General features: G+C 41.8%; 1 protein-coding gene across 3 annotated transcripts in view; it reads left to right on the plus strand.

The window, feature by feature from the left end:
* Positions 1-5039: 5039 nt before the first annotated feature.
* Positions 5040-21694, plus strand: part of TGFBR2 (transforming growth factor beta receptor 2) — a 58575-nt gene continuing 41920 nt past the window's right edge. The window contains exons 1-3 of one of the 3 annotated variants that reach the window (XM_068674451.1): positions 5040-5190; positions 5366-5650; positions 12824-12856. In XM_068674451.1, the coding sequence (XP_068530552.1) occupies positions 5172-5190; positions 5366-5650; positions 12824-12856 (337 nt within the window). In that variant the 5' untranslated portion in view covers positions 5040-5171. Of the gene's footprint in view, positions 5191-5287; positions 5651-12823; positions 12857-21694 lie in introns of those variants that run through there. The other 2 variants (XM_068674452.1, XM_068674453.1) reach the window with 2 other exon arrangements.

A 21694-nucleotide genomic window follows, 5' to 3' on the forward strand; every position in this document is an offset into this window, starting at 1 on the left:
AACTCCCTTTCGTTCCAGTGGGAAAAATGAAACAGAAGGGCCTCTATGTTATGGTACTTAGGTGCTTTGATAGCTTCAGATAATTTCTGAGGCTTGGCATCCAATGTCCAAATTCTTGCTGTGGAAGATCTTAAAATAACAAGCTTTGATGAAGATAAATAGTACAAAATTACGAGAAATGGAGATAAGTTCCATGGGTAACAATATTTTTGAGAAAAATAAGTGTGACTCCAAGTATATCTGCAATAATTTGATTCCAAGTATGTTGAAAATGCTATTTCATCTAGATTTAATTTTATGAGTTCTTTGTACATGTAAAAGTGTTGAGATGAGAAAGCATGCTTACAGAAATGTACAAGGTTTTTCCCCAGCTCAGATACCAATCATGAGAAGTACGTGAAACTGAAGAAAACAGTACAAAATTCTTGAAATATCCTTTGCTTACGGAAAATTAGAATGGAGTTCTTCATGTAAAATGTTGTGTGGTGAGATTAATGGTGCTTCCTGCTTCTGACAGGGCCAGAAGCACTGAAGGAACAATATATTTTCTGACATTTTTGTACTTCAGCTTTCACTATTGGAGATATTTATACATACACAGTAAACACAGAACAAACCAATTCAGTGAACCCTAAAAACTGTTGATTTGTAGATAAAAGTCAGAGATCCTGTGTGCAGCAGTGCCCTGAGAGTCTAGTGCTAATTTGAATAATATTTCAAAACTTTATTTTGCTAAGTGTCATTCATGAGATTTGTACAGAAAGCATTACTAAGATAAATCTTGAAGATAACATTATTCTTGTTTCCTCTGATGTATGCAGGAGTTGATAACAAGCTGATTGCCTCCTTCTGACGGATGATTACACACAACAGATGTTTTAATTTGATTATATCTGTGAGATAAGCATAATGCTGTGTTAAGTCCAAACACTTTTTATTAGTCTTTCAAAACATTTTGCATTGCATGTAACCTTTTGTAAATGTCCTTGCTCGAGGCTGTGTGTGTTCCTATAGCAGTGTAAATTATTAGCAAGAAGTTCAAACCGGCAATTATGCAAAAGAAGAAAACTGCATTTAATGGTAGCTGTAATTCTGTGCTCTCGTAACCTAAATGAAGAGAGAAATACGATGCAAGCAATGATACAAGCACAATTGTGTAACACTACTCTGTAGAGGTCTGTGTATTGTTGTTCAGCAAAGGATTCACAAAGTGTGTAGAGCTTTTATCAAGAATGCTGAAAGGCCAATATGCCATGCCAAAAACCCTGAATTTGAAAATTAGTAGACAAATGTCAGTTTTGTGAACAGAGTGCTGCAAGGAACATAAATTTTGGTTTGCAGACAAGATAAGGTTACAAAATTTGACTCTGATTTGAACTGAAATGTCAAAATTTCCCTGAAAATAAACTTCCTTCACTGCAGTGAAATCAAAGCTATGTGTGTTGCTCTCATGTCTTGCTTTTATATGTAAAATGGTGAGAACAACAAAAAATGCAGAACTAATTGGTTGCTTCAAAAAAAACAAAAATATACATATCATATGAAAAATGTCAGAATCAGATGCGTCAAATTTGAAAAAAAAATAAATCCCCTTTTCTTTTGAAAGTAATGTGACAAAATGTAATCAGTCATCTATGTTTTGATTTTGGCCAAACTACTTATTCCAGTTGTGTAATTAATAGTTTTGTCAAAGCAATATCAGCATCCTGTGTTCCTAATTGCCTTTTTTTCTTTCCAAACAGACATCACAGGCAGTAATTCCAATGTTTGCCAGTCAGTAAAGCATTCTGTAGCTTATATTATAGGATGTATGCAATTCCGGGACCATTTCCTTTAGGATTCAAGTTGTCTAACCTCAGATGCCTAAGAAATAGGTGTCTGGGCTAACAGCATTCTGTGTCATCAGCTCACGTGTCTAAAGGTTTTTAAAATACCTAGCATCCTCTCAATTCTCTGATGACAGAAGGGATTTAGGTGGCCTAATATCTTGCTGCTGCCATAAGGGCAATTCTGCTCATCCAGCCTTTGTTTTATCTCCTGTGGTCTTTGAGCCTGATCTGGGCCTAACTCACTACAGTTAAATAAATGAGGCTGCTCCTTTAGATGGTGCGAAAGCCTCTAAGTTGCCTCCGCCATCTCGTCAAACTTCACTCTGAGACTAACTTCTAGACAGCTAAAAGTAAGGTGAGATCTCACCCTAAGCCACATATGTCAGCTTATTGTAGGCATGCACACTATCTTGTGTTAGTGCAGCTGTAGAAGCCTTATTTAATTTTGAGTCAATAGAGCTGGGAAGTAGCATATTGTGGGCTTTTTAAGCAAAGCGACACTGGACCTAATAAAATAATCAAAATAACAGCTTTATGGGGACATCATCAGTTCTTGGCTTTGGGCAAAATGATTTAAGTTACAAGTGTGTGCTATGTACAGTGAAACTATGGTTCTTAGTAACAATGCAAGTTCTGTGGAAGCCTGAAAGTATTCTTCGTATGAGAATAATGCTGCAGTCTGCATGGAATTTTGACAGAAATATGATACTGCAAGCTGAGAAATGCTTGGAATAGTAAAGAGAAATCATTTGTATTCAGTAGGTTTTATGGAGTGCTGTAAAAACTGTACCTAAAACTGCAGCATGAAGCACTTTGTGTTGTCTTCAGTAGAAGGCCCCTGAGGTGCAGGAGGTACCAGTTTATCCGTGTTCCGGGTATCTCTTTTTCAGGCTCAGAAAGAAAGCACACAGCATTCAGTATTTCAGTATTTTGCCTTTCCGAGTAGTGAACTGAAGTTAGCTGACCCTTTCTCATCCAGCCAGGCTGGAGTTAATTATTTACAGCTTCAGTCTGTGGCGCTCCAATGCCGGTTCTTTCGTACTTCAGTCAGGGTGAAGTTAAATATTCACAGTTCCAATCTAGAACTAGTAAAGCGCACTCTGCAAATAGGGAACTGGGAACTATGAACAAGGAAATGGAAATAAGTGACCAGCTTAGTCTTGTTTTATATATTTTGGTTGTCCAGGAAATCCTGATTAGTTTGCATTTGGGCCCTAACAGGGAAGCTTATACTATTCAAAAAGGCAGGACAAGGTTTTGTTAATAGGCCAGTCTGGGACAAATCTCTGAAGAGAAGAGGGATTTACTTCAGCTTGAGTATGGACTTCTGTGACAGTTATTCTTCTGCTGTGGATATCAAGGCAAGATATATTCCTTCTACCAAAAACCTTTCCTGTAGCACCTACCACTCTCATGAGCTATCTGAAAACTCAAAGAGTGACTGTAGCATCTCGTCTCTGTATGGCATGTCCAGAAATAAAAGCAATGCTCAGGTGGAAGAATCAGACTTCTAAAGTCCACTTGCAGTAGACCTCTTCCTTACTGAGTAACTGGGGCTGCATTGCCTCTTGTGCTAGAGAGAAGGGCTGTGCTGCCAGGCTGCAGTCAGGGATGTGAGACCACTGGAGGGCTGAGCACAGGCCTCACCAAGGTCTCCAGCTCCTGCAAGCCCCTTTCCTGCTCCCAGACCCCGGAGGAGAGATGCTGGTCAGAAGATGTGGGAAGAGAGCCATGGCACTTGCACAAGGGAGAGAAATGCACGTGAGGCAGAGGCCAGCTCACCAGGTCACACCTGGATTGTGACAGGTTTGAACAGTAACGCTAAATCTGTATTTAATGGCTATTTAGCTTCTTTCCATATTGGAAGTTAGTCACCAAAGACTAACAGGAGAGCCCAGTCATTATACACAGCCAACTTTCTAAGCAAACAGAAACTCTTTGAGGCCTGCAGCTTGACAGCTACAAGGAAAGGGAAAGGTATACAGTTATACCATATATACTGCTGGGCATTCAGAAATGTTTTCATTCAAGTGGATCACTAAAAACGCAGCCAGCTTCTAGCATAGGGTTGATGTACAGGACTTGATAACTTCCCAGTCTGTCCTTAGCCTGAATCCAACATTTTCTTGACCTTTGGAAAGTGGCAACTGTATTGGAGTGAATCTTAACTGTATTTAAAGGGGTTGAGGAAGAGGAAAATGCTCTTGGTTTATGAGAATTTGCACCATAAACTGGGTCTGCACTGTGAAAATATGCATTTAGGGAGTTTTAAAAACTAAATTTACATAAAATCACAATGTGATTTTTTATGTCTGTTATAGGCCAATTAAATGCATTATGCAAACATTTCCAAATTCATACCGAGTTAATCTGGGACATTCAGAGCATGATTACGTATATGTCCCCAGAGGGCTTAGTCCTTTTTCTGAAATACCCCAAACTGTACCTCTAACTAGCACTGTAACTGAGACAGAAATGAATCACCAACATTTGAACAGACACTCTCAACTTATCTCCATAGGCATCAGTTTACCTTTTATTCAATGCCCAGACATCTAATTCAGAGAAGATGACTTTGTGGACCAGAAGTGGGTCTCCAGACTTATGCAATGGCTGGATGTATATTGGCAGAAGGCTCAGGCTTAATTCAGCCTAAACCTGCTAAGGGTCTAATGGTTCTCCCAGTCTCTGCCTTGCCATGCAAAGCTGGCATCACTGCTGTGCTCCCACTCACTGAATCCCCCGTGCAATTTCTTCCTTCTGGAGAAACCTCTGGCAAAAGCTAAATGGTGATGGAGTGAGGAATGGTGATGAACTTTGTATGTGTCACACGTGCAGCTTTTTGGAGCAAGTGGTGTGCATCCAGGCCTTTTAGGAGCAAAATGAAAAAATAATAATAAAAAAAAGAAGTAGGTGACAAGTTGTCACAGTCTTCTTCAACATCTGCAAGCTGAGTGCCTAGCAAGTTTGTGTGAACATTTCCTGTTATTACCCCGACTTCAACCTCCCCTGCCCCCTGCCATAATTCAGCTGGGCTTTTTGTCCATCTCTGCGCCCGGAGGGGAGAGGGGATGCAGCAGCATCGCTGGGCACAGAGATGGGGATGCAAGGGGAGCCCAGTGCTCCGGACGGCAGGAGTCCCGGCCCCTGCCATCCCCCGGGAGGACGAAGAGGAGGAGGAGGAGAGGAGGAGGAGGAAGGACGGGTCGGGCTCGCCCTTGAGCCCCTCGCTGGGGGCAGTGCCCGGTCCCCGCTCGGCAGGGAAGGGGACGAGGGGAGCCGGGCTGCACTTCGGGGCTGGTGGTGGGAGAGCCGGACCTGCGGGGGGCTGGCCTCTGGCAGATGATTGACACCAAACGGGGTGAGGTTAAAAAAAAAAAAAAAATAGAAAAAAAAGAAAAAGAGCGAGCGCAGGGGAGGGGAGTGAATGCGAAGGGGTGGGGGGGGGCGTGGGGGGGAGAGAAGGAACTACTGTGAGAGTAAGAAAGTCCTGCCCAGCTGTTTGCGAAGTTTAAGATTTCCTGTTTCCCCTGCAGCACCGAAGTTTGCAGTGAGTCACCCGCAGTCCCGAGCGGCGAAGCGCGCAGCCCGCTCCCCCACCGCCCTGCCAGCCGCGGCCTCCCTCCCTCCTTCCCTGCCTCCCTCCTTCCCTCCCGGCCTCCCTCCCAGCCTCCGTCCCCTCCTCTCCGTCCCTCCCGGCCGGGCCGAGCCGTGCCGAGCCGTGCCGAGCCGTGCCGCGATGACTCCGCTCCTGCCGAGCCGCCTGCGGGTGCTGGCCCTGTGGGTGCTCCTGGGCAGCTCGCTCCCCGCCGCGCTTCGGGGTAAGTCCCGCTTGACAGTGCCTCGGGAGGAGGAGGAGGAGGAGGAGGAGGAGGGAGGAGGGCTCGGTTGCTAAGAAAGTTTGGAAGCTGGAAACGCCACGGGAGGGGGCAGCGCGGTTGTTTGGTGCCCTGCTGGAAAAAAAAGTAACGCCGGGAGAAAGGAGCGGGGGGTCCGCGGCGAAGCCCGGGGTCCGCCCGCCGAGGGGAGAAATGGGGAGAAAAGGGGAAATTTGGCAGGGAACGAGGCACGGTCGTGGCCGGCCGGGGGAGCCCGGGGAGGGCAGGCGGGGAGCCGGCGGCTGGCCCTGCGGCTGCGGCACCTGGGGCCGGGCCGCACCGGGGCCCCCCCCGGGCACTTTTTTTTGCGAAGACATCCTCAGAGAGAGGCTCTGCAGCCTGTGGCTTGCGGGATTCCTCGCGGGGAGGTTTGGAGCCTCGGTGGTTGCTGCGAGAGCAAGGTCCCTGCCCCGAGGAGCTTCTTTTTGCTCCCCGTCCTGCCGGTGCCGTGTGAGGTAGCATCGGTAACCGCAGGGCTAGGCCCTAAATCACTGTGCTGCACCACCGGTGCACCTAAAAAAAAGAACCTCGGAGTGCTTCAGGTGTTGGTTTTGCAGCAGTTTTGAAGCTGTGAGTGTGTTTCTGAGATGTCCTGTGATCGCCAGTTTCTGGGTTTAGCCCTCAGGTCAGATGCATGCACACCTGAGCTCCTGCAAACTTTGCTCTGTGCCCTCCGATTGTCCCCACTCCTGGTCAAAAGCAGTCCCAGACCTGCTGCTAAAACACAAGGATGTAAAGGGGAGAGTTCCTGCATGCTCACTGCCAATAGCTATGTACGGTGTGAATAACTCCATGCTTTATTAATAATCCTGTCAAAGTCAACAGGTTTCGCATACCTGCAGAGTTACTCATGTGAGCTTAGGTCAGATGAATTAAAAACAACTCAAGGATAAGGCGCGGTGGTGTCCCAGAGCTCAATCACATTATTAGTTTAAATTTGAGGTGTGCGGCTTCTTACTGATTTTGCTACGTATTGATATTGCTGATCGATATAAATCATACTTAATTAGTGAGGGCTCTTATGTTGACACCAGCCCCAGATTTGTTCTTTATTCCTATTACACACATCTCTAAATGAAAAAGCTCCAATTCTGTTAGTCTCGTGTCATTTATTATTATGCTTTTTTTCACTCAGCCTGCATAGATCTTTATCTACAGTCTATAATAACCAAAACTGAGTTCACCTGTTGTCAGGTAATTTGCAGCTTCAAAACTTGTTGAAAATTGTTTTAATAACTACTGCAGTATCTTATTGCATGCATAGCAGGTAAAGTTGCTCAGAAAACAACAGTTCTGTTGGGGACAGAAAGTTTGGGGTTTGGATATTGGTTGTTATTTGGCATCAAAATGAAAACTAGAGCTGCCAAATGTTATTTTGGGAAAACAAAATGGGGGTTGAGGGAAAAGCTACTGTCTTACTATAGCAATCTGACTGACTACTATAGGAATCAATAGCTCAACAGGTCAGTGGGGATGAGACAGGAGAGGTATCAGTCACTTCCCAGGTGTGCCTGCTAACCACCTGGCACTTGTTGGTGAGGAGGTTGATAGAGCCCTAGCTAAAATTTCTTCTGATCACTCTTCACAGCAAATCATTAGACGAGGGTGGTACATTCCCATAAAGAATCTGGAGAAAATCACAAATTCACCAACAGGTCCAATTGCCACTATCTGCTTTGAAACTGATTCCCTAATCTCTTGTGCTAGACACAAGTGATTACAGTTTTTTCCATAGAGTAAGGGGACATTGTGTGTGTTTTGTTTTTTTTTTTTTTGTGTGTGTGTGGTTGAAGATGCTGTATTGTGTGTTTAACCAGTAATTGGCTGGGCAAACCATCAGTTGGCTACACAAGAAACTGACGCTGCTGTGTCCAACTGAATACGAATTTGTAATTTGCATTTTGGGTATTAAAAACAGAAATTTGTGCTTTGCAATAATCTGTGTAATAGTTGTTTATTTCTGCATATCTGGAACCTAATTTCTCCAATCATTCAAGCTCTTACTTTCATTATTGTCTCCTTATCTTTTAAAAGCCTTATGATAGTTGATTTAAAAGTAATAAAATCAAGCGTAGAGCTTCAGAGAGTTGCAAGAGGGAAGTATGAGAACAAACATCTTTGTAACATGGTGGAACATGTTTGTAACGTGATCAAATCTAAAATGCATTCCTGTCCCCCACTAAAGCTTTGGCAAATTTCCAGTTATTTCAGGAGGGAAGTTGGAACAGAACAGAGATGTTATTGCAATTTTTCTATTTATGGGGTATCCTTGAATTCTGAGAACTTTATACCTGAGACTTTGAAAATCACTTTTATTTAATTGCTATTCTGAGCTCTTTGGCATTAACATACTAATATAATATTCAGATGGTGAATGCCGTATAGGAATGGTTTCTATCAAAAAATGATGAGCCAGATCTTAAGCTGCTGCAAATGAATGTAGTTCCATTAGTGTCAGTGAAGTTACATAGAGCTATAGCACATGAGTTTCCTAAAACTGTTTCAAAAGCAATTTCCAAAAAATGGGCAATGGAATATATCACTTTTTCATATTCATAGTTTTTCTGCTTATATTTTATAAAAATATTATATGACCTACATTTACCCAAACAGCATTGCTTTAAAATTAAATAGTCCTTTCTGGAAGGAGTTGTTATAGTTTCAAAGGCGCACTGTGCTATAATGATGGCTGATAAAAGTTGTCATTGTGACAAAGCTTATTCTGAACTCAGGAGCAAAGATGGTGTCAGACTTACTAAGGAAAAAAAAAGTTGTTTTTTTTTTTTTTTTTCCTTTTCCCTTCTCAGAACTAGTCTTTTAGAAAAGAGTTGCACTTTAGCAGGGGGGAGAGTAAGCTGTCACTGTAGCACCAGTTGTTGGGGTTTCCCATGGTTATATTTCCTCTAAGAGATATTTTTAAGATAATACTTTTGCATTCATGGCATAGGGAGTTTTTTGTCTATGCCATGTTCACTTTGTATCACTTCTCCTCTGACCTCAGAAGATATGTGCCTGACTTAAAGGTAGCAAGAATGAACACAACCAGCTTTGGGGCCAATTTATTAATGTCTTGGATTTTGCATAACCAAATGCGTTTCTGACAGCTAGATTGAAATATTATCACTAGCACAATGACAGATCTTGGTTTGAGAGTGATCCGTGCAGCCTCCACACTGTTGGCATGTCCGCAGGTCAGTGTTGGTGGCACAGTGACAGTCAGGGCTTCCAGCCACCTTTGTGGCTCCATGGTCCTGAGCTCAGCAGGATGGAGATGCCCATGTCTCCTCTGACATCTGGTGAGCAGAGGAACTAAGGGGTGCTCCAAGGTGGGTGGGAGCAGTGGTGCAATGTCATCTTTGCTACATAGGAGCTCTTTTGCCAGGCAGGCATGTCCTATGGACACAAATTGGCTCATATCACCAGAGCATTGTGAATTCAATAAAATGGACCAAGATATGAAGTAGTTTTGTGCAGATGTTGTAGAGCACAAGAGATTCCCCACACAGAGTAGTAGAGAACCAGTCCTGTCATGAAAAAGAAAGGACTAGGACTAGGACTTGAGACCTAGTCTAAGAGGCTTAAAGCTGAGCGTTTGTTTCACTTAATAGGTCTTTAGCCTTAAATTTAGTTGGGGTTAAAGGAGATGTTTGTGGGCGCGTTTTTTGTTTATTTCTTTGTGCATTTGTTCTGTTTATTCCTAGAGAATAATGGGAATGGGTTTTTAAACACTTATTATCGAGAAAAAAAAAAAAAAAAAAAAAAAAAAAAAAAGTGGGGGCAAAATACTTGTGCTTTTTTATGAACTAGAAGATTAAATAGGCCAAAATAAATCAGAAAAAAAAAATGCCTTGCTTTTGGCAGAGCAGTATGGAGCCCTTTGGAAGGTTAACTTTGCTGCCAGGTGGAAGTGATAGGAGTCCTACTAAAGCTTCTTACTATGTTAAGTAAGAAGGGATATATTGCTATTGCAGCTAGGAGTGGGTGCTGTGGCAGGACACTGTAGTTAAGGAAAATGCTGTTTTAAGCCATGAATTGGTACTATATATATACAGGATTGGGCTCTCAGCCTTCAGTTGTTATTTTTTCATAGTACAGCTTCATTCTGGCAGGACTGACATTGGTTGAATACAACCACTTACATCCTGCTGCCTGAAAAGACACGGGTTTAGTTAATATACAGATGTTAAGATACATTGAGAGAACAAACCACTTCAAACACCATCAAGCAATGAAAGCTTAGCCATATTAGTAATTAAAACTAACTCATCTCGCTGGGACTAGCTGGATTCTATTTCTGTTGGTGACAACATGCAACCACTTTTATCAAGGGATTTGCCCCTGCAGTCCGTATGGATTCAGAGACTGATGTCCATTCGTTTGCTTTGCTGCAAAGTTCAGCAACTGTTTCAGATTTAAAGAAACAATAACACTAACAGTGGTGGGAGAAATACTAAATGCTGATTTGTCAGTGTTTGTTCATTTTTTTTCCAATAAGCTTTTTTTTTTTTTTTTTTTTTTCCTCTTGCTCTGAATGCCATTGTAGTTGTTACAGATGGAACTGCCAGTCCTTTTTTTTTCATATGGGTTTTAAAGCCTTTTCACCTCTGGGAAGATCGTCTGGGGGAAGGAGTAGTTTTCCTTTGCTCAAACAACTGGTATTTAGCAGGAACTTCCTGCTGGCATTCATCCCTGAGTTAATCTGGTTAGAATTAGAGCTGGTTGAGAGCTTTTGACACTGTTTTTCATGGGAAAATGCTGATTTGTCAAAACTGAAACAATTTGTGGAAATGTACCAGTTTCCATTAAACTTTCATCAGGAAACAGGTTTTTTTTTCCTAGTTCAGGGTGGAATTTCTGATACGGAAGTGACAGAAAGAGAAATCATTAATCAATAATTAGAATAATCACTGGTCAAGGATGGAAGAAAAGCAGGATCAAGTGCTTGCCCTGACTCAGACAACATCTGAATCTGGAGCTCCCTCTGTCCACTGTCTCCAGGATATTGGATGGTTGTCGATTTCTTTCATCTTGCATGCATGAGCAAACAGCCCCGCACCACTTCAAATTATTTTTGTTTCCCTCTGGTTGTGAATATGGAAATGTATGAAATGTTACGGCATTTTGTGGGACAGGAAAAATATTTTTCTGCCAGTGTTATTTAGGTTGGTCTGTGGTCATGCGTTTGTCTTCTTGTTTGGTGGGAATGGCATTGCACGGATTGAATGGTGTCTTCTACTTTTTATTTTATATCATACTAACTAACACTATTCAGAAATTTGTGTCCTGCAAAGGAACCACAATTTTTATTACTAACAGTCCTGATAGTCTGGTTCCAGGATTCCGCTTCCCCACTCACCCAGAGTAGTATATTAGCAAAAATTTCCCTGAAATTAATAGATTTCAGTAATGGATAGGGGAGTCTGCTTCCTCACAGCCCAAGCATCCTTCACCTTAGAGCCCAGCAGATCCATCTCTGCCACGACATGCTAGGGTTAACATTGTGCTTGTGAAAAGATAATTTGGAGCTAGAGGTATGAGAAAGCCATCTTCTATTTCCTCCATACATTCTATTTGTACCCAGGGACTTTGGCCCAAATCCGCAAAAGAGCTCAGTTGCCCTTCTTAAGTAGATCTTTGAGTTTATAAGGGGAAAAAAAGAAAGACTTCTGTAGCAGCTAAAGCTTGAAGTTCAGCCAGTGATTTGAAAGTCACACCGTATTCTTTCTGGCTTTTTATACTCACCAGTAATGCGACTTTTGAAAGATAGCTTCTGCCCTCTGTGCGTTTGATCAGTTCCTCCAAAACATTGCATTGGTGTACCTGTGGGCTTCATTTAATTCAGCATTTAAACTCAGTTAAAAACCCGGACTGAGCTGAGACATTATAAAATCCATCTTGTGTTCCCAAGGTTGTGGTGGTTCTGTCAGGGCACAGAGACTTCCTTCTGTTAGGAAAGCAAGTGGATTTGAACACTACGTACTCTGAGAGCAGTGGGAAGGCTTCAGAGCGTTAGTCCTCCGAGCAACATTTTCCAAGTAAAGACCCAAGTGTGGTTCTTACATGCCTCGGGCACTTTAATGGGCCTCTTTTAAAAACTAGCATTGTGCAAGTGGAACGCATGCAGGGCCAGACTGTCAGCTGGCATAAATCAGCTTTCCTCTGTTGAAGGCAAGGAACCTGCTCTGATTTATACCAGCTGAGAATCTGGCCACGGAATAAATAATAGGCAACTGTATGTTATGAGGCTGTAATTCCCTCGGGGGGGGCTTTTGTGATATCAATCTTACAGGAGCCAGAGCGATCTGGTTCTCTTTCTTGGAGCAAAAGAGTCGTTTGACTGCAGCGTTTTGTAGGCCTCGCAACTTTAGGAAGGAGAGGTTTCGGGCAGTCAAGGGAAAGGAAGTGTTTCCAAACTTCTTGCAATATATCATTAAGGGTTTTTGCCCAGTAAGAATGATGGGAGGAGAGTTTGTGAGGATGGAGATTAATTGATTGGGGATAGGTGGTCCCAAAAAAGAGAAATGTACAAGAGGGATTATTTTTCATCAAGGCCAGGCTTTTAATTCAAAAGCAGTCACGTACATTCCCCAAGCTGTATGAAAATCAAAGCTCCCTCATCACTGATAAGCTACTAATGCTGGTGTAATTAGTAAGGAAGCAAAGTGGAGAGTGGGAAATAAGGACCAAGGGGCAAACTCCTCCTCAAAATGTGGACGTGTTTTAATTTTTTAAGGTCTCATCCAGAAGTGTCCTGAATGAGCTGGTACTCATTTCATAGACTTAGAAAGAAAAGGCACTTCAGTTAGGCTTTCTAGGAGTTAGCCTGTGGTGGTTCTGAGTCTAGATATTTTAGATGTGAGATGCAGGTGAACCAGCTCCCTCTGTTTATAATCCTGCCATGGATTCTGCAGCACAGAATTGGAAATAAGCGTGCCGTATACATCACCTGTTGGCATGGCTAGCTTATGCCTGGGGCTTTTGGAAGATAATGTGGTAATTTTGTAGATTTCATCTCACTAACTAATGTAAGTACATTTTTGATGTTGCTGTACAAGAGAGTGAACTTTGAAACAGACCACAGATGATTACTAATGGATGACTTCTGGTTATTTTCAGGGAAGGAAGCAGAAGCAGCTATCCAGGATTCTTGTAAGTCTTGAGATGCCAATCTGTTCCGATCCTCAAGGTCTAATTAGCAGATCAGATACTACTGACAGCTCACTGCATACAGCTGCTGAACAGCAATGGGCCACAGTACTTATGCAGTACTTATGTAGTAAAAAACTCTTAGTGCTCAAAGGGAGCCAAAATTTTCTAACATTTTCTTTGACTGCTGCCCTGTGTTTAGAGGAATCTGGCTGCCCTGATCAACTTCCTTATGCTTTTTGGGAGCTGTGGCTGGAGCAAATCTGAAGTCAGTTACATCAGGACCTAACATGTCTTTTGTATTTACTATGTGCTCCATGAGAGTAGCATTTGTGAATAACTTCTGCCCATTAAAATGAATGCTCAGAGAAATATGATAGATGTAATTATGCTTTTTGCTTTCCACAGGTTCTTTTCTCCAACTCTCTAGTCCATTAAAATATTCTTTCAGTAGATAGTCAATATCCACCATGCAATTTTCAGGCCACTGCTGAAGGGAAGACTGTAGCTATATGTTCATTTATTTCTCTTCAAGTCACTGTGAGGCTACTAAATGATGTGGAGCAGCACGTCTCTGTTAGTCTGAGCAAGAGATTCCATAGGCTGTGTTTTATTCACCTTTAAAATGCAGCCTATTTTAGGATAAAGACACATGCCTTTAAGGATGTAATTTTTCATTATATTAACAATAGTGATAAGATGGAATGATGATAAAATCACACTGGGGAGTTCAGCATCTGACCAGCACTGAGTTGCTTCTGGAGTTCACGTGGTAGTTGGTCGCCTTCAGCTCTCAGGACACCACCCCCTCTAGCTCTGCAGCTATCTTAAACTTTCCTGTGACTGGGTAGAAACTCCAGCACGTCTCCTTCTCCTTGACAAACTCACAGGAGTACAGGAAAGAAGAAATAAATCTTTGCATGCTTCACTAATGGGAAGAAATTAATGAGGATTTGAACAGTACAAATTTGTCAATCTATGATCAGGAACCTGTGAGGATCTCAAGAGAAGAGCTGTTGTATGCAGGTGGTTGTTGGTCCTTTATTTCCCTTGGCTGGTTCTGCCTGCAAGCACGCAGCAATTACCCTTCTCGTTTGTCTTCAGCATGCAGGGAGATCTATGGTTCTGCAATGACTGTGCTGTGGCAGTTGGCCAGCTGCCCTGCTGTGTACCTTTTACCTCCCCACAGCTCCCATTACTGATTTTCATGGTTGCATTGCCTCCTTTTCCTACAGTGGCTGGAGCCTTTGCCCTGAAAGCGGGAGGTCCACGGTCATGCCACTCCTCAGCTTGAGAGTATCTAAACTCCATCAGTGACGGGCTCTGAGAGGAAAGGTCCTTGCTGGCTGAGACTGATCGGGGCTGTAGAGGCAGCACTCTGCAGAGAAAGGGTGGATGTGTGTGCGTGTGGTCCCCCGAAGCATGTCAGAGGAGAAGAAAGGCTGTTCCCTGATGGATTCATTCATTATTCCAGCCCCTGCAGGGTGACTGATATTCTCTCCAGGGAGTTCATAGCACAACAAAGAGAGACTTTACATACAGAACCTTTTTTTTTTCCTTAAACTGGAAACAACCGTTTCTCATCCCCATGAAAAGATCAGAGAGTACCATGTAATAGTCATGACTTCGTAAGCCCCTTTATTGAAGCTTTCACAAAATAACTAGGTCAGCAAGTACGTGCTTCTCAGCTATTGAATACCCCCTTTCCCTCAGTCAGTTCTTCCATTTCCTTGCCCAACTTTACCACAAGGGAATGCCTTAAGTCAAAAATCTGGGAATCTGATGCTTTTATTTCATTTGTACTATTCTCATCTGGTGTGTACAATGCCAGGCCATCAGGCTTACAAAGCTGGCGTAGCCCAAGTTTGCGTGTTAACAGCAATACCACATTGTCTGGTTGTAACTAAAGCCATACCTGCTCCCCGTTTGCCTGTGGCTGATAAAAAATAGGAAGATGTTCAGCAGGAAAAATTGGTGAACTCTTTGGGAAAAGGGAACGCAATCAAAAAGGGTTTCTTCATTGTTGTTCTTTTTTCCTTCAACTCCTTCTTACACATTCCTTACCTCTCACATTTTATACTTTTGCCTTGAAATTTTTGCCTGGCTGGGGGCTTTGCTGTTCCCACTCCTCCCTGAAGCCATGCTAGTACTGTGAATGTTAGTGCAACAAGAAGCAGCCCAGAGCTTCCCATACATACATGTCCCCTGCCTTTAATGTGTAGAAGGGAATATATAAAGATGATTCAAATTAAGTCATGGAGATGTAGCAAGATGAGATTTAGGATGAGTACCCGAGCATGGGTAAACTTTGCATTGTTTTAAAGCTAGGTGTTTGATGCTAGAAGGAAGGTTTCAAAGTATGTGATTTAGGTACAAAAGCTGCTTCTGTGTGTAGGAGTGACTTAGAGGCTCCTTCTTTTACATGGGAGGAGGAGGTAAGACTTGACGGTGACTTGTAAATGAACGCAGTTTTTGCATCTTGACCTTTGGTTAAAAGAGTGAGCTAGGAAACGAGAAACCAGGGCTCAGTCTCGCTCAGTCTCTGGAGACCCAAACCCAGATCTCCAGCTTCCCAGGATGTCATCCATTGTATTTCTTATGCAACTGTTAAACTTCAGTACGGTTATTTGTATTAGAATTTCCACAGTTTGAACTAGTTCTGCTAAACAGCTATGAAAAAATAAACGCATTGATGTGTCAATTATTGTTTCTATAGACAATTATAGAAATTGTGGGAAATGAACAGAGGTAGTTTCAACACTGGTCTACTGTGATTGGGAAATTTAAGTTTAAAGAGTGTCATAACCACTGTTTTTCTCAACAGAAATTCTGGATGATAACCCTCAGAGCATCCAGGAATCCTTGTCAGCCTCAAATACCCTGCCAACTTCAACAAGATCCAATTTGCTCTTCCCCCTTTTCCTCATTTTTCTTTGTTTAAGAAACTGTGTATTAGCAGCTGCCAGAGAATGGTGAGGGCACAAGGTTTGGTTTGACTATTTAAGGCCTAACTCTTCCCCCAGTTGTCTACGTATATATTATTCACACTTCAGCCAACTTGAACTTCCCCTAACTTGGCTGGTGCTCTGTTCCGGTGACACGTAGTGTGATTGTCAAACACATACCTACTAGTGGTTTGAAGTCAGAAACATATTGGCCTTCTCATGGTTGGAGGTGGGTAGCAAATGCTAGAAGCAAACCACTAATTATTTGAAGTATCTTACCCTTGGAAGTTAATGACAAGGCACGCTTACCACTATCATAACCACACACCTAGAAATAGAAAACACTGACACCTGCCTTGCCAAGCTGTTGCTTAGCATGGGTAGTTATGCTACCAATACAGTCATCACTCTTTCTTTTAAAAGGTGGATTTTGTTTTAAATTTCCATTTTGTGTTTTTGCAACACAGGTGTAGATAGCTCTGCAGAGAGCTGTAATTTCCACTCAATTGTCTTTAGGCCCGCAGTGGCTTAGGAAGGAGGTGGTATTGTTTGATCAGGGAGCCATACTGCCTTGTTAACATTTTTAGGTGTGGATTTAATGTTATGCTTGCCTGGCTTTTGAAAATGAAAGACTTGTGGTTTTGGACATAAGAAGAACAAAAGAATTAGGAACAGTACGTAGATCTGCTATTCTATGGTTGGATACAGATTTGGTGAGGTATGCAGGCAGTTTGCCATGCCTTTGTAAGATAACAAACCCATAAACACCAGGAACTGGGAGCATTTGCCTCAAGGCAAATGTAAGGTGGTGCAGCCTAGCTAAGTTTGCTCTGTCAGAATGGTAAACTGTGAGTAGTTTATGCACAGTTACTGATGGAAATAAAGTGTTAAGCAGGGCTAACTTGGTATTTTTTTTTTGCTCTTCAGGGAGATGAGATTATAAATGTAAACAAGCACCCATTCCAACAGATGGAAACTCTAGGTGAACTAAATCACTCTAAAAGCAGGGTGTGCATTTTTAACAAAGATGATAATTACATTAGTAGAGCCCTGTCAAGGGATGTAATGGACTTCCCAATGTGAATCACTATGTCAAGGCAGGGTTTTACTTTTTATAGATATACACACAGAAGTTTGGGCTTGATGCAAAAGTAGCTGAGTGGAATGATTTCACTTATGGAAGGTTGGACTGGGAAAATCGTCCCAGCACTTTTTGACATAAAGGTCCTATAACCTAAAAATCTGTGATACAGCTGGTAACCACCAGGCTGGTTTCACTCATGTCTTTCAGAATTAGTACTAGCATCTCCAGAAGTAAACAGTTAAGGCACTCAGCCAGCTAACCCAGTTGAAGGATATTTCAAATATGCATGAGTTATAAAATTTCGTATCCAAGGAATTTAAAAAATGTCTCCATTCGTACAGAGCACTTCCCTCTGGTATAAATTAAGATATTATTTTGTTTGGAAAGCTTGGAATTGTTCTGTTTTGTGAGAACACTTTGGAAAACGTATTTTGTTCTGTGTGAGTGTAGTATTTGTGGAAAATGCCAAAGCGACAGCTTTAGAGAATGAGATGCCCACGTCACTGAACAGCTACACCAGAAACCATAACAAAGCCCACAACTTGCTTGTGATATTTAAAGGGATTCTGAGCAGTTCAGCCACTATGGCTGTGTTATGCACAGCTTTCTCAATGGCAGTTGTTGAAATAGTATTTTCCTGACAAAATTATTAATCCATTTGGCGTTTGATTAAAGCGATCAAGGCATTTCATAAGAACCCTTAGACATCCTGCAGACTATTACTGATTTCTATAGTTGAGTGAGTTCCCTCCCGATAAAGGATGATTATCTGCTATGACGAATATCCAGAAACATTCAGTGACTCAAAACTGTTAAACATCAGCTAGTATAATTTGACATAACAACGCTCAAATCATTGATTAGCATCTGCTGAAGATCCTGACCTATTAAATTCAACTCATGCATGTGACAGCAAACATCTTCTGTCTTGTGGGAGCAGAATGAGAAATGTTTGTTTCTGATGCCAGAAATGAACTGCACCATTAAAAATTTTATGAACTATCACTGTATTTTACTTTCTGTAGTTCTCAGTTGTTAGAAGAAATTTTGAGGTAATTGGATGAAATTGTGAGATACCTGGATGAAAATTAAGAGAAAATGGATGATTTGCTTCCGAGCTGCTGCTTGATGCACTTGCTCTTGTGTTTGTCTTCTCTCTTCCTAGCTTTCTCCCTGAAACAATTCCTTCAACAGAAGTCATTGTTTTGCAGACATTTAAATTGCTTTCCTCTTTATAATGTTTCTTCTAAACGAGGCCACTTGCAAGCACGTATGCTGTCTTGGAGTGCGGCTGAAAGACTGTGTTCTTGAGAATGACATAGGCTGTAGCTTGAGGACCTGGAATAGCGGGATTTTGGAAACAATAGCCCTATCAATAGCAACTGGGAGGGGAAAACCCTAGAAATACAACTCCATGTGTACACTTCACATTCTGAGTTTATTTACAGTTTTATTCTGGCTCATCATAAACAAAGAGCCTGCAGTCCCTCACACATCTTCAGGCAGGTAGACTAAACATTTTAGACTGGCAAGTTCCTTCCTACTGAGCTGTGTCTAAGGGAGGAATGTCCTTATCATACACCATAATGCCAACCCTTCTGGGGCCTGGCTGCTGCAAAGAGTGGGTAATGTTGTATTGTACGTAGTGAGAATTGTTATATTCCTACGTGCAGACTTTTAAGGGTCTAGTGCTGTTTTTTTTTAAATGTGAGGGCTTAGGGACTGGACCATGCACAAATACAGAAGAGATTGTTGTAAAAATATTCAATTTTATAATAAACCTAATGACTTACTCATACTTGTGGTTTAGGAATAATGGCAATGATAAGGACCTCTCGGTGAACTTTCAAGGGATGTATTTAAGGGCAAAACACCTTACTATTTCACAATGGGTAGGCTTCACCCATGGTTTTCATTTTTCTTTAAGCCCAGTAAAATTTCAGCCTCAAACAGAAATGGAGGAGCTGACTTACTCTTTCCCTTATTTCAGTGGGATGGTATTGCCAGCTGCTGAGTCACAGTCCCAAAGGTAACTGCAGGGAGTCATTTGCAAAGGCATTAAAAGGAACAGCTAATACCTGAGGGGTATGCTAGCAAATTTACACTCAGCAGATAAAGGAGATGCTGCTTTGCTGGTAGAGATACTTCTTTACCAAGAAATCTGATAACTCTGTAGCAGCATGTGACAGCAGTAGGATTTCAGTGAAAGCAGTCAACAAAAGAAAGTTTTCCTAAGGTTGGATGTCATTAAAAGTGTGTATTTTTATGCATGTGCTCTTTTCTCAATACTCAGTATATAATTCCCATTAACGGTTGTGGAAGTTAGATGCATCTATCAAGAGAACATATCCCCAGGGTATTAAATCGTGTTATTCTGATTCTTTGCATGTAACTTGACAGAGACAAATATAACCATCCAAGCTACTGAATTTGAGAAGGATGTGTGTGTTTTTTCCCAAATCCATTCAAAGTGATTCTACTCCCAAGGGATTACATTTGAGTCTAACTTTCCTCTGATTTACTATTTTAGCTGAGCTGATGGATTATGAAAGAGAGTAATTTCTTTTTCACACTGTTTTCCTGAATCTGTCATTCAAATCGTGCTGTGTGAGGACAGAATGGTTCATAAACATTTTCCTGGAGGAAAATGGCTCCTTACAGCAAAAAGGAGCTCTGAACAGAGCTTCTGCATAAACATGTTTGCCCATCAGTGACTGACAGAGAAGTCTCTGTGTGTGCAAAGGATGTGGATTTGTTAAGTGAGACTTCTTATTTGGAAACTGTTTTTCAAACAGACCAGGAAGGATGGGTTATGCTCAGGTCTAGAGAAAGAAATTGCACAGGATTCTGTTTTATCAGAATGCATGGATGATCCTGTAAACTAGGACCGTAGTGGGAACATCGTTTGGTTGGGAGATGTGCCTTAACTTGAATTCCATCTCTCCCAAATATTTCTGAATTATAGAGGTCTTCAAAAAGCTAAAGAAAATGAGGTGGTCTGCACTCCACATTAGTAAATTGTCATTTTATATTAAGTTTAAAGCGAAGTACACAAAACTTAAACCGTGACTACAAATTTTGCACCTTCAGCAAAGCCTTGTTTTTGTTTCCTTGTTTTTATTTTATTTGTTTGTTTATGGCTGGGAAGAAGGGATAGTGGCAGTGAAAGCACTTTTTTTAAAAAAAAAAAAAATAATCCTGCTAATACCCTGCCTTTATCTGGAAAAACAAATATTTATAAATCCCTCTGAATCATGTAACTGTGTAAAGATTGCGGGTTTGAAAGCACAGTTGTCTGGTTAATCCATTTAAATGCTTATTTTGAATGGGCAGCTGTAAGTCTTTGTGTGTACACAGCTTCTCCCCACACTTATTGTTGTGTTATAAAATACAGAAATTCTGTCCTGATTCGGTAGCAGTAGGTGTACACACATACCGTTTTCTATAGTATGAGATAGAGATTGTCCCCATGCTGAGCACATGCTTGTTTAAGTTGGCCTGTGGCCATGCTGTGGCTGAAGACATTTTTTTCAGTCACTTCCAATCCCAGTTTTTTAGTTTGCTTTAGATCGTGCTTCAAGAACATCCAGGTCCTGGTCAGAGGCACCAAGCAGCCCTTAACCCATGACTTTGACGTGCTCCAGCAGTGACACAAAAGGTGCAGTTGTGAAGACCCTGTTACAGGGCTCAACGTGGAGCTGCGTATGGGAAAAGATTAGGAGCTCTGGTTTGAATTCCTCTGCCATAGTGGAAATACAACACTGGACAGCAGGACTGTAATTTATGTACTCCAAACCATGCCAATGTATCTAAACTGTTTTTAATGGCTTACTTATGCCACTTGTGCCCCATGTGCTTCATAACTGCGAAGCATTTCCTACTTGTGAATGTGACTCTTTAACCAAAATTTGCAGAGATGCAGCCTGTTCCAATTACAGCATTGTAGCTTGAGACTGCTTTTGATTTTTCTTTTTGAAAATAAATCCATTATTTAGGTTTGGCTTCATTTGACTAGGCTACTTGTTCCTTGGTGCGCTGGATCTTCAGCTTACAGAAAAGGAAGTGTACTCAGAATCAGGCTCTTTGAAATCATGAGATGGGAATTAAAGCTCAGCAAAAGTTTCAGAACAAAAGCTCAAAGTCAGGCAAAACTTTGTCTGGGTTTACGGACAGTTCTCCCAGACTAGTGATATTTTCAGGTAAATGTTCATCAGACTTTCCCCTGAAACAAAACAGTTTTGTGGTGATTTGGCTGAATTTTGGTTTTGTGTTCACATTACAGATCTGCAGCAAGATCAGACATTTCACTTCAGATAGAGGGTATCTGTGTTTCATTAGTGCTAGACTCCCCCTTTATAAAGCTCTTTCTCTTGAAAAACAGTGTAATCTCAAAATAAGACTGCTCTGAATCCTTCAGCATCCTAGGAGGAAAAGACATTTGATAGGTCTGTATGCTGCTGATGAACCAGTTGCAGAGCAATGCCTGTCTTTTCAAATGTCTCACGTAAGTCTTGTTAACTGACTTGAGACACCATAAGTGCTTTTCTATACCAACTCCTTCTAAGTCAAAATAACCTCCTGTCTGCTTTCATGGTAGATTTGAACTATGATTATAGTGGATGTGAACTATGGATCCACCATAGTGTTTGGTGCCTATCCTGAGGTGTCTCTGCAAATATTTCTGGGGATAGACTTCAATCCCTAGAGTTCTCCGTGAAGCAAGCACCATAGCCAATGCAGTCGAGTCCTAGGCAAGTCCCACCTGCCCTAGCAGTAACAGTAACAGTAGCAGTAACATTTTGGCAGCCTGAC

Source organism: Anas acuta, chromosome 2 (assembly GCF_963932015.1).
Source record: "Anas acuta chromosome 2, bAnaAcu1.1, whole genome shotgun sequence".
Lineage (NCBI taxonomy): Eukaryota > Metazoa > Chordata > Aves > Anseriformes > Anatidae > Anas > Anas acuta.